Consider the following 13,624-nt stretch of genomic DNA (forward strand, 5'->3'; position numbering starts at 1 on the left):
AACTATAGTTATAGTTATAGTTGACTATAGGGCTATAGTCAATTAACAACGTTGTGGTAGTTTCAGCTGAACAGTGAAGGGACTCAGCCATACATATACATGTATCCATTCTCCCCCAAACTACACTCCCATCCAGACTGCTACATGACATTGAACAGAATTCCCTGTGCTGTATAGTAAGACCTTGCTGGTTATCAGTTTTAACTATAGCAGTATGTACATGTCCATTCCAAACTCCTTAACTATCCCTTCCCCCCAGCAGTCATAAATCTGTGTCTCTCTGTTTTGCAAGTTCATCTGTGTCAGTTCTTTTGAGATTCCACATATAAGGGATGTCTGTTGGAGAAGACTCTTGAGAGTCCCTTGGACTGCAAGGAGATCCAACCAGTCCATTCTGAAGGAGATCAGCCCTGGGATTTCTTTGGAAGGAATGATGCTAAAGCTGAAACTCCAATACTTTGGCCACCTCATGTGAAGAGTTGACTCATTGGAAAAGACTCTGATGCTGGGAGGGATTGGGGGCAGGAGGAGAAGGGGACGACAGAGGATGAGATGGCTGGATGGCATCACTGACTCGATGGACGTGAGTCTGAGTGAACTCTGGGAGTTGGTGATGGACAGGGAGGCCTGGCGTGCTGCGATTCATGGGGTCGCAAAGAGTCGGACAAGACTGAGCGACTGATCTGATCTGATACATTTTTCTCCTTCTCTAGAGGCAGACGCAATTCTTGATCCAAAGTCAGGCTGACTTGAGGCCACACTGTGACAACCGTGTTCATCTCCCTCCCAGGATGGCAAGGACAGGGTCTGGGAAAGGTCATTAAGGTTTTGACAGAGTGAATACAGGAACTACTGCTCAGATGTGAAAGCCGGAAACTCCTCCATTCCCCTTCTTCCTCTTGCAGCTTTGTTTTGCTTTAGCGAAAATACTTCCCCAAATAGTCCTGGCCATGAGAAGGCCTTGTATACGGACCCCACTTCAGACTCCAACGCCCATCAGAGAGTAGAATGGTGGTCAGTCTAGGGGACCACAGGAGATGCCCTGTGCCCTCTCTGATGCCCACCCTGACCTGCCTGGCTCCCTCATCTCCCTGCTCCTGGCTGCTGGCACTGCTCCTTGTCCTCTCCGGTGAGTAGGATCTGAGACAGAAGAGGATCCACCCCTGGCTGACCCCAGAGACAGGTGCCAGGAGGGGCCTGACCCCTACCAGATGGAGTGGGAGGGAGAAGCTGAGAATATCTCTGATCCCAGCAGAACTCAGACCAAGTGTCTGGAGAAGCAGAACTTTTAGGGCAGCACAGGGAAGCCAAGCTCCCAGGCTCTGGGCTTACAACACCATGTTCTGGCTCAGATACTTGTTAGCCCATCTGCAAAGAACCGGTCTTTGGGACCTTTCTCTAGGGGGTGCTGTGAGTTATTAAATATTAATATAAAAATAGTGAGGCTCAGCCCAGGACTGGCTACATAATTTGCCCAGCCCTGTGCAAAATGAAACCGCAGGTCCTTTGTTCCAAAGATATTAAGAATTTTAAAACAGCAATAGTAGAGCACTAAGGCAAGCATGAGGCTCTTCTAAGCTTTGGGCCCTGTGCAACTATACAAATCAAACATCCGTAAGTCAGTGGGGCTCCATAAAATGAGACTAATCCTAGGGCCCATCTCAAGACTTTGTGTGAGATAATACCTATAAATACCTGGCACAATGTAAAGATTTAATAACTATTGGCCACTACTATCATACCGATGTCTCCTCTAAGTCAGGATCAGGCTGATTTAGCTCCTGAGTTTGGGGTCTTCCAGGTACAACTCAGACTCGGAGCCCAGAACCCTTGGATCAACCAGACAAGATCGTAGCTCTCAGTGGGCTCGTTCTGTCCCCTGCCCATCTGGGTCTCTGTCCCAGGACCTACTGAGATCTAGATTCTGTTCATTGCACCTTGGGTCCCCCAGAATGGTCAGCCCCAAGAGAGGTTTCCTTGAGTAAAGTGTGAGTCATAATTCTTAGTAACTCATTTCACAAATACTTCGAGTGTCCCTTAGGTGTTAGGCACTAGGTTAGGAAATCATATATCTAAACAAACCAGAGTAAAATATTTTCAAAATATTTGTGGAAAATAGTGATTTCTAGCAGACTTCCAAAAGTGAACCCCTTGACAAGGATCACGAAAACCAGAGCATGCAGATAGAAAAATGGGTGGGACGGAATTCCAGAGCTGTGGGAAAGGGACTAGTCCAGCTTTACAGACGAGGCAGAGACAAAGCACCCCGGACATTTCCCAAAGTCTGTGTGATAACACAGAAGGAGAATCAAGCAAAGGGGAGTGAGAAGGGGTGAGAGCACAGCGCCTTATTCCAGACTCCAGTTTCCTCTCTGCTGTTTCACTTTCCCAGACTTGCCCCAGCTGGGATAAGAACCACGCGACTTTCTGAGCCCTCACCTTCTCTACTGCCTCTTTAGTTCTCCCCTTCTCATAACACACAGAAGCTTCATCTTCATAAAATTTTAATAGCTTTATTGAGGTACAACTGACATAAAGCAAACTGTATGTGTTTAAGGTGTGCAATTTGACACGTTTTGTGGGCATTGGACACGTTTCAAAGTTGTGAACTTATCACCAAGATAATCAAGATGATGAATGAATATAACACTTGTAAAAGTTTCCTTGCATCCTTTCCATTCCTCCTCCTCCCCAGGCAACTGCTTATCTGTCTCCCATTGCTGCCTCCCATCACTACAGTTTAGTTTGCACTTTCTAGAAATTTATACAACAAACATCCAGTATATACCCTTGTTTGCCTGGCTTCTTTTATTCATTGCAATTATTTGAGAGTCACACATGTTGTTGCACATATCAATAGTCATTTTTTGTCTATCTACTGTATGGATAAACAAACCAGTTTGTTTCTCCACTCACTTATTGACAGACATTTGGGTTGCTTGCTGTTTGGTGTGGACATATGCTTTCATTTCTCTTGGGGAAAGTACCAAGAACAAAATGACTGGATCATATGGCAGGTGATTGATTAACTTTTAAAGACACTGCTTTAAAGTTTTGCAAAGTGATTTACCACATTATATTTTCATCATCAATGTAGGAGAATGACATTTCCCCCAATCCTTGCCAACATTTGGTATGGTCAGCCTCTTCAATTTTAGTCATTCTAAAAAGTAGCATCTCATTGTGGTTTTAATTTGCAATATGCAATTGGATCTTACATTTTTTGTCCAATGTGACAGTTTCTAACTTTTTCTGGGAATATTTAGACCATTTACATTTAAAATAATTTTTAATATGATTGGGTTTAAATCTATTAAGAAATCTGTTCTACTTGTTCTTTGCTCCCTTTTGCTTCTTTTTCTGTCTTCATTTGGTAATTTAATACTTTTATAACGTTATTCTCTTTTTTTGGCTTATTAGCTGTGATTTTATTTTGTAATTTAGTGATTGCTTTAGGGTTTACAATATATTAATACCTCTTTATCAACATCTACCTTAAGTGATACCATACCATTTCACATATAGTATAAGAACCTTATGATGGTATACTAACATTCTCCCCACCCCAATCATTATTCTACTGTTACCTACTTAACTTTACTTATACGTGTATTATAAGCTTCACTTTAGAATGTTATTATATTTTATTACTTGGGGCCTTGTTTTTCAGATTTGCTACATGGGAGAGAGCACTTCTCTCTAGGCAGAGTACTCTCTTCTGTGTAGTCTACCCATTATCCTGTTGATGAGTTTTTCCAGTTTTACAGATGGGAACAGGCATTATTCTCTGTGCTCTGCTGAGTGATGGGCACGATTTCGTGCATATGTGTGAGGAAACTGCTGAGGGCAGGGAAAGGAGCACCAGCAGGAATTAGAGAGGACGAGGTCTCACCACTCATATAGTGGGGTTTGGGGTGAGTATCGCTGAACTTCCTGGAACTAAGGACACCAAGGACAAACAGAATCCCTGGGACTGGACATGGGGTGTCCCTTGGTCACAACTGTGAGGCAGTTCTTAGTGGCTAATGGCACATACCTCGCTGAAGATGGGAGGGAAATGAATTTTGAATTCCACAACCCTTCCCCAGATCCTCTTAGAAGGGAATATTTGCTCCACCTTTCTACTCCCCTCCTGCACTGAAAACCAAGAAACACCATGATGCAAACTTAAGACCTGGGATGAGACCGAGTTATGCCCAAGGCCTGATGAAAGCACAGACGAAGGGAAACTCGCAGCACAAAGCTGATGACCCCATCGTGACCTTATTACTTATAAGTTCTCCATTTTATAGCCCTGCTCTCTCTCTCTCTCTCTCTCTCTCTGTCTCCAGCCAGCTGCTTCACCTCCTCTTTCACTTCCCTCTCCAACAACACCCCTCAAGTGTTCTAAGCAATTGTTCCTGACCAGTTAATGGCTGGTTTATGTTAAGTTTGCCTCTTAGGACTCCAAGTTCCTCTAGCCTTGCACGAAGCCTTTTTTCCTCTGTTGCAGGAGTTCCTGAGCAGAGCAAGGGGAGTAAGTGGCAGGTGCTGCAGCCCGAGGGCCCCATGCTGGTGGCAGAAGGGGAGACAGTCCTGCTGAGATGTACAGTAGTCGGCTCCTGCACTGATGACATGATCAAGTGGGTCAAGGTGAGCAGCCAGGACCAGCAAGAAATCTACAACTTCAAGCATGGCTTCTTCCCCAGGGTGATGCCTATGATCCAGAAGATGCTGGAGCCGCTTAACTGTGACTATTCCATCTATATCCACAATGTCACCGGGAAACATGTTGGAACCTATCACTGTGTGAGATCTGATGGCTCAAGTGAGCACTCAGGAAAGATGCTGGATGGAGGCACCTCCGTGCTTGTGAAGGGTGAGTATCAGGCCCTGCAGGTCACAACCTTCTGCTCTGATCTATCTCCCTTTACCCGCATCATTCACCTTTACCCACAATCAAGCTCTGCTCGCAAAACCTCAGTGACATACAACAATTCGTATGTCTCACTCACACATTTACAGGCAGCTGGGCTGGTTCTATTCTGCATGTCTTATTCCAGGGCCCAGACTGGCCAGAGTACATATTTCTCATGGAGATAGCAGAAGCACAGAGGGAAAGTCCCAACACCTTAGGCACATTTCAAGCTTCTACTTGTGTGTCTGCTGTTAATAATAAATAGCCCATTGGCTAAAGCAAGTCACATGGCTAAGGTCAAAGGTAAGAGGCAAGGAAGTATACCCAACCACTATGAGGCCACGGTAAGAGTTTGGATGTGCCACGCCATCAGAGGAGAGTCAAGAACTGGGGCTGATCATTTAATCCACAAGTAACCAGTCATGTCATCTCTAAGTACACCAGTGGTGACCTGGACACCAATATGGTCTGTCATTCAATAGGAATGTGTTCTTAACTTAGTCATTTCAGGTCAACATCCTTCAAGTGCTTAATTTGTGAAATAGGCAATATAATTCCTATTTCAAAGGATATTCAGGTGATGAAATAGAAGAATTGATGTTTGTGAAACCCCTGTAAATTGTTGACTTGGAGGATATCTGTGTGTGTGTGTGTCAGGGTAGGGGGTGGAGGTGGGGGGTTCATTTTATCTTAATGCAAACATTTCAGAAACCCTTCTCTGACTCCTTCCAAGCTTCTCTTGGTCCTGCAGTCTTCTGGGTTTCCAACCTCAGAAGAATTTTCTAAGCCACCTCCACCACCAGACTGAGAACTCTAGGGTACGGCATTTATGTGTTGCTGAGCTTTCTTTTCCCCAGTCCTAGCATCAGCACATAGTAGGTACTGAGAACTTCTTTACTGAGTGAATCAGCTATTGAACAATGAGGGAATGTGGGAGGGAGTAGCTGAGTGAAAAAAACAGGGGAAGGAAAGGGAGGAAATCAGTGAACTGTGGAGGGAGAGAGAGAACAATGAAGTCCTCTCTTTGGATGCAGGACCTGGGAACACAGGGCCAGACCTCTGGATCATCCAACCCCAGGAATTGGTGTTGGCAACGCCTGGAGACACCGTCTTTCTGAATTGCACAGTGCTTGGAGTTGGTCCCCCAGGACCCATCAGGTGGTTTCGGGGGACTGGTCTGAGCCGGGAGGCCATCTACAACTTTAGAGGCATCTCCTACTCCAACGTGACTGCAGTCCAAGCCTCCAACAATGATTTCAGCATTCTTCTGCATGGCATCTCCACCGAGCATGCAGGAACCTACTATTGTGTAAAGTTTCAGACTAAACTCAACAGGCAGTACCTATCCGGACAGGGCACCAGGTTGAGAGTCAAAGGTGAGACAGGTAGTCAGGAAGGTGTTGGGGGACAGAGGGAGGTGGTCCACCAGGAAATTTTTACCATGTCGCAAACAAGCTAGCTCTTCTTAGACTCAAAGTCATTTACATAGGCTATTAATGCTTTCTCCTTTTCTATGGAGAATTTCTACTCATCCTTCAAGGCCCAGCATAAATAGCCCCTCCTCTGTGAAATCTTCTCCTTCTCCCAGGCAGAGTTGATTTCTCCCCATTCTGGGCTCCACAGAGACAGACTGTGGAGACTGTACAGACTCTTAATGATTCAACAAACATGCATGTGTGCCTTTGACGGCCACACACTGGGTGCTGCAGATACAGAAACGGAGCAGGCATTGTCTCTATTCCAGAGATGCTCAACCAGGTCTGACTAGTCCTTCATAGTTACTGGACTTGACTTCTAGTCCCTATCCCAGGCAGAAACTCACAGGCTCATCTCCCCAGCTACTAACACAGGGGCTCAGGAAATGGAGGGATAGAAAGAAAGGGGAGTGTGAGACCACTTCTCTTCCTTGCAGTAAATCACACTTCTCTCCAAGGGTCAGAATTCACCAAGGAACGTACAACCAAGATATTTCCATCAGGTGAGTATATTTACCTCCAGTGGCATAACCAGTCCCCCACAGGTAAGTGGGGCCAGAGAGGGCTTGGCCATGGGAGATGAGCAGCCCCAGACTTCTGGGGCCCTCCTGCCACAAAGACGGTTCCCATGACTCCATCTGAACTGCACAAGCAGAACCCAGAGAACCAGAGTAAAGTTCAATCAAAGAAGTACTTTCCAACAGTCAGTGCGAACTGCTCAGTGGGCAGTCTTGCTGTGAGGTCTTGAGCTCCCCCTGAGTCAGAAAAAGGATACACTGTGGAGCTGTGCAGAACAGAGCTGGAGAACATGGCTTTGTAGCCAGGCTCCCTGGATTGAGCACCTTCCTAGCTCTTTGAGTCTCTGGTGTCCTGCTCTGTGATCTGTGAGGGGAAAGGGAGATAAAAATCAGAGAGTTTACCTCACGGAACTATATACAGATCCAATGGGGCAAGTGCCCAGAACTATGCCTATCACATAGCCTCAAGGGCACTTGATAATTGGGGGATGAACTTGGGATAGAGGTGACCAGGTTAGCTTCCCAGATGCTCGGCCCTGTTCCTGCTATCCTTGGGAGCCAGACCACTTCGTCCCATCACTATTTTGGCACATGTGGCCCTGAGCAAATCACTCCCCTACTCTGGGTCTGTTTCCTCATCTATACAAATTGAACTGTTATCCTACTTTGCAAGATTAGTTTGAGGATTATATAAGGCATTTAGGAAATGCTTAGCTCCGGCCCTGGGACAAAGGAGTTGAGCAGCAAATAATGAAAGACATTTTCTCTTGTTATCAGAGGTCTGGGATGCTGTCAAGATGATTAAGGGTACAAACAGGATATTGGGCAAAGGCTCTGTGAGCCTGAAACAGGAGGAAGGGAGGTCTATGATCTCTTTAGCTGTAGAAGGGATGTGGCCCCGCAGGCTATACAGAAGCTAGGCTCAGCTTCACCATAGGGGCACTGAGTTGTGGGCTGTTGGGGGCTCACCCGGGGTCCTTCCTGAGCTTTCCTCTGTGTCTCCCAGGGCTCCTGTCTGTCCTCACACTTGCGGTCCTGGGACTGAAAACAGTGACCTTGGCTGCACTCTTGCTGGCCCTGGTTGTCTGCTGGAGAAGCCCTTGACAAGAAGACATCAGAACTCCAGGCCCAGAAGAGGTGTGCTCGTCTTAGCATGGGTCATGGATGACTGGTCAGCCCTAGAGTGGGTCCTCTAAGAGAGGGCCCAGGAATCCCTAATCATTTCTCTGCCTCCCGGCTGCCCAGCTGCCAGCTGCCCTCCCAGCTGCCTTCAAGCCTCACGATGAACTCCAGGATCCTGATTCCTGTTCACCTGGTGAAATTCTCTATTTGTCACTGGGCTCCCTTCTGTTTGCTTTTTTCTCACTGTATTTCACTGTTTGTTGAACCCAGGGTAGACAAGGTGCGAGCTAAGAGGCTGGAAGAAGATGCGAGGAGCCGTAGGAACTGTAGACATGTTTATTCTCTCCTCTCGTGGCTGACCCAGCAGACAAAGCCCTAATGCAGCCTCACTGCCACAATGTTAGCCATAACATAGCCCCAAGGGCTTTCTCAGGTAGAGTTTATATATGCTTCAGAACAAACGTAGCCCGTGGCCAAGAAATTACCTCCTGACATGCGTGTGCAGTGCTATAGGTGACCTCAGCTGTTATGTAATTATTATTTACAAAAAGTGGGGCAAGAGTGAGAAGATGTGGGGTGAGGGAGCCTGATCACTCCATCTTCACCACTTTGCTCTTTCCCTACAGCCTTCCTTTCTCTTCTCAGCCTGTTCAAACCCTCCTTGTCTTTTAAGGTCTTGCCCAAGTCTCTCCTCGAGGCCTCTGCTCCTGTTGCAGCCCCTTTTGGAGGGCCCACCCCCTTGGTCCCCACCCTACATTTTCTCTTCCTTCAAGATCCAACTTGAGAGTCCTTCCCAGAAGGTTTCCCTGAGTGACTCTGAGCTGGCCCAGCCAGACCACCTGTGCCCCTCCATCTCTATCCTTTCTTCCTCCTTTTCTGCCTGCTTTCTTTCTTCACCCTGGCTGGCTTAGGTGGCTATAATAGTTAGAATTCAGGTTTGGCAACTTTGACAAAACTCTCAAATCAGAAGAAAGTAGCTCAAATCTGAAGAAAGTTGGTTCCTCTAGTAATATTTGAGCATAAACAGGCCAGGCAATTTGGGGACTCCTTGAGACCCCAAGATTCTTTGATCTTGTTGATACCAGGTCCATATCTCAGGCAGAAAGACCAGGGAAGAGGAGGATGACACTTCCCTTCAAGGTCACAGGTAGGAATTTGCCCATATCACCTCTGCCTGGTTGGAATGTGGTCACTTGGTCACACCTAGCTGCAAGGAAGGCAACAAGAGTGCACCTAGCTAAAATCTGTCACTAGAGAGCCAGAGAGTAAAGCTCAGTAGATGACCAGCAATCTCTACCCCTGTGGCGTAGAGATAGCTTACTTGCTGTGTGGCACACCTGAGCTCCATTCCCAGGTGAAATGGCACCTCTCTGTACCTCTGCCTCCACTAGGGCAGCATAGTGGAGGGTAGTAGTTCTAAAGAAAAGGACACGTCGCCCCCCAGGGACATGGCAATGTTTACAGACATTTTTGATTGTCATAACTTGGGGGAGACTGTTGCCCTCTAATGATTAGAGGTCAAGGATGCTGCTAAATGCACAGGACAGACCCCACAGCCAAGAGTTATCTGGCCCAAAGTATCAGTAGAATCAAAGTCGAGAAGCCCTGACGTAGTGGAAAGCATGCATTCCCTGCAGTCAGACACGCCCGATTTCTAATCCTGAAGCGCCCACTCCCTCCTTGTGCACCATTGATAACGAATCAGTCATTGCCCCTCTTGGAACATGGAGGAAAATAACGTGGACTTCTGCATTGTATAAGAAACAATTCAACATCGACTGAGGGCTTACTATGAGCTGTGTGTTCTGTGTACACTCAGTACATGTGAACTCCCTTTTCTCTTTCCATACAAACATTTATTAGCACCTATTATATCAGGAAATGGATTAGTCTGAATGTTTTTCATTGTAACAAACAGAAAAGTGGGTGGAACAACACTAAGCCAACACATTTAGCCCGAGTGTTTGTGCCAGTCTCAAAATATGGATAACTGGTGCTGTAGCTGGATCAGCTCTTGTAGTTCTTATTATGAGTGCAAGATGCCCTTCAGCAATATCCATCAGGGAACTTTGAAGAACTAGAGGTTTATAACTTTACAAGACCTGGAAGTTACACAGAATTCCTGGGGCCGCACTGTGAGGTCACAAGGAAAAAACAGAGGGAACACCTGGGGTTCTGTTTTATTGAGGTTGATGATTTTCTGGGCTCACTCTTTATGGGTAAATTTAAAACTTAAGAGCAGGAATTTAAAGCCCAGGAAGAAGAAAAGAAATAGTAGCTCAAATGATCAGTTATTGAAATCAACCAAGATCTCTAAAACAAAGCAAACTCAGTGGGGGAAGATGGCCTGGCTATTTAGCCCTGTGACTGGCAGTATGTTCAGAAATAAACACATTGAAGGGGGTGCCTCTTTGAAATGGATGCCTCAGCAGTCAAAACTTAAATAAGATAATAGCATTACCAAAAAAAAAAGAAAAAACTGTCAAGGTTTACACTGCACTGAGAACTGAATAATTATTGAATTACCAGACATCAGAAGAAAGGGTAGATATAATAAATTAAATAATATCTTCCTACAAAAGATATCCAAGTCTGAATCCCTGGAACCTGTGAATGTTACCTTATGTGACAAAAAGGACTTTGCAGATGTGATTGTGCGTGTGTGTCCCATCTTTAAATGGAGCGGTTGTCCTGAATTATCCAAAGTGAAAGTGTTAGTCACTCAGTCATGCCTGACTCTTTGCAACCCCATGAACTGTAGCTAGTAGCCTGCCAGGCTACTCTATCCATGGAATTCTCCAGGCAAGATATACTGGAGTGGATAGCCATTCCCTTCTGCAGGGGATCTTCCCAACCCAGGGATTGAACCCAGATCTCCTGCATTGCAGGTAACTTCTTTATTATCTGGGCCACAGGGAAGCCCTTACTTATCCAAGTGGGCCCTAAATGCAATCACAAGTGTCTTTGATGAGGGAGAGACAGAGGGAGATTCCACACAGAACAGGAGGAGAAAGCAATGCGACCACAAAGGCAGAATGGAAGTGTGAAAATTGCTGGCAGCCACAAGCAGCTGGAAGACGCAAGGAGCAGAGTCTTCCCAGTGTCTCTGGAGGGAGCACAGCCCCCTGATACCTTGATTTCAGCCCAGTGATACTAACTTCAGACTTCTGGCTTCCAGAAGCAGGAGAGAATAAATTTCTGTTGTTTTAATGCCATGAAATTTGTGGTAATATGTTAAAGCAGCCACAGGAAGCTATTAATAGGGTGGAACTGGGCTTCTGAAATAACTGGGTATTCCCTGCTCTGCCCCTGTAAACCTATTCACTTGTGCTGACTTAAAAAAAAAAAAAAAAAAGCACAATATGAGAGTTATGAGTTAAGTTTTATTTGGGGCAAAATGAGGGCTATCTCCTGAGAGAGAGGATTCCAGATAGTTCTGAGAAACAACTCTAAAGAGGTAGGGGAAGGTCAGCATATACGTGATTTTGGTCAAGGGGGAGTAATGCAATCAAACACATGTTTTTGGCAGAAGGTTTCTGTTAGTCTCGTGAAGGTTACTGCTAGTCACAAGGAGCAGACATCACCATGAGGATTTTAGTGTTTTTCTAGATACGAGGAGATTTGAGAACTGGGCTCACAAAATCAGCTCCTGAAAATATCTGTCTGAAAACCTGTTCTACCAGTTTTACCCAGAGCACAGAGCGCTTCATTTCTGCTCTCCACCCCAACAGCTCCTTTCAGTGGACGTTGAAAATCAGCAGCCGCAGCAGCACATAACTTAATCCTTGTAGAGATAGACGGCAAGAGCCAATGGCAAGGGCCAATTTGTAGTTGACACTAGACAGGGTCCTGCGTGGTCTGATCCCTGAAAGCCCTCCCACCGTCTTATCCCCCGCCTCCAACACCCTTTAAATTGACTCCCTGTCACCCACCTGGGCCTTGGCTACACATGTTCCCTCATTCAGTCGTCTGCTTAGCTGTTTCTTCAAGAGGCCTCCGTAGTAGCTCATCCATGACAACATTGTCTTCCTTCTCATTTCCCATTTGCAGCGTAAGTTTCTTCACAACATTTACTGCTACATATAAATGTGAGAGTGTGTGTGTGTTTATTTCCTTGATGATTGTTAGTTGTTCACTAGTGAATTTGAGTGGGCTTCCCAAGTGGCTCAGTGATGAAGAATCCGCCTGCCAATGTAGGAGACATAAGAGACGCAGTTTCGACCCCTGGGTCAGGAAGATCTCCTGGAGGAGGGCATGACAATCCACTTCAATATTCTTGCCTAGAAAATCCCATGAACAGAGGAGCCTGGCAAGGCTATAGTCCATAGGGTCACAAAGAATCAGACACAACTGAGCCACTGAGCACTCATACAGTGTATTTGAGTTCACCAAGGTCGGGAACCTAACTTTTCACTCTTGTAGCCCCTTTCATTCATTCATAAAAAGTAGTTGAAGGCTGATAATGTGCCAGGCAGGTGGTGGAAGGCAGAATCAGAGTGGGACTGGGGTGAGGTCAGGATGGGAACCAAAGTGGAGATGAAACTGGAGTGGGGCTGGGGGTGAAACTTGAGAAGGAAGTGGGCTTTGGAGGGTAGGGGTACATGTAGTGCTGGCAGTGGGGATAGGGGAGAAAACGGTGGGGCTGTGTGGGTCTGGAGCGTGTGGTGGTGGGTCTTCAAGGTAGGGATGAGTCTGGAGGTGGTAGTCATGGTGGGACTTGGGGATGGGGGCAGGGCAGGGGAAGGAGGGTGGGGGAAGGGGCTGGAAGTTGGAAGCGGGCAAGGCCTTCAGCACCACCCCTACTCAGTTTTGTTAAGGACATCTAGATAAATGTTATAAAAATGTGTCAATAGTTTCAACTTCGCACCCAAATGTCCCCTTCTAATCAAATTCTGACTCTAAACACCTCCAATCAGATTGCTGGAACCGCCTCCAGAAACTAGCCATGGAAGCACAGTCCTACTGGCCAAATAGATTCAGGGTGGTATAGTGGTTAGGAGCACAGCGTCTGAGGTGCCTGGGTTCAAACTTATTTAGGAATCTGCATTCCTGGTCTTGAAGTCCTAAGACATAACTCTAAATTGTTAGGTTGTTTTTTTTTTTCAGTCAACAATAGAGGCAAACATCTGTTTCATTTTGCCTTGTACTGTTCTTGTACCTGAGTATTGAAATACAGATCATTTTATTCCAATCACTATCTTTTATTCCCCCCTTCAATTAGGGTGTGATGTTGGTTTTGTCAATGCATATAAATCAATTTTATTATCTCTCAATTTCATTTAAGGCATAAAGGGGTGATACAAAATGTTTGTTATGAAAGTGGATCTGAGAAGGCTGTGAACACTTGCTGGCCCACCTTCCACCACCCACTTTGAACATAGGCCCTGAGGCCCAGAGAGGGCAAGAGGTCTGCTCTTATCACCCAGCTTGTTCAGGGCCCAGACTGAGGCAGGAGCTATATGGGCTCCAGGATAGACATTTACAACTAGCCTCCTGTTTATATTTCTTGAGGCAAGAAATGGATGGACTCCAGCTTAGACATTTATAACCAGCCTCCTGTTTATACTTCCATATAGAAATGAACAACAGGAACAGGGTAAAGAGCTGTACTT

The 13,624-nt window shown here is 46.0% G+C and overlaps 1 protein-coding gene across 3 annotated transcripts; it reads left to right on the top strand.

Moving 5' to 3' along the window:
- Positions 1-929: 929 nt before the first annotated feature.
- SIRPB2 (signal regulatory protein beta 2) lies at positions 930-12,586 on the top strand. Of its 3 annotated transcripts, none has more exons than XM_070381518.1 (5): positions 930-1,129; positions 4,493-4,858; positions 5,932-6,273; positions 6,810-6,875; positions 7,897-12,586. In XM_070381518.1, the coding sequence occupies exons 1-5, from the start codon at positions 1,009-1,011 to the stop codon at positions 7,992-7,994; spliced, it is 993 nt and encodes a 330-aa protein (XP_070237619.1). In that variant the 5' UTR covers positions 930-1,008; the 3' UTR covers positions 7,995-12,586. The 3 variants fall into 3 exon arrangements, with proteins under 3 accessions (XP_070237619.1, XP_070237620.1, XP_014335170.2); XM_070381519.1 differs by having other exon boundaries at positions 6,831-6,875; XM_014479684.2 differs by having other exon boundaries at positions 6,837-6,875.
- The last annotated feature ends 1,038 nt before the right edge of the window (positions 12,587-13,624 follow it).

This window comes from Bos mutus, chromosome 13, assembly GCF_027580195.1.
Source record: "Bos mutus isolate GX-2022 chromosome 13, NWIPB_WYAK_1.1, whole genome shotgun sequence".
Lineage (NCBI taxonomy): Eukaryota > Metazoa > Chordata > Mammalia > Artiodactyla > Bovidae > Bos > Bos mutus.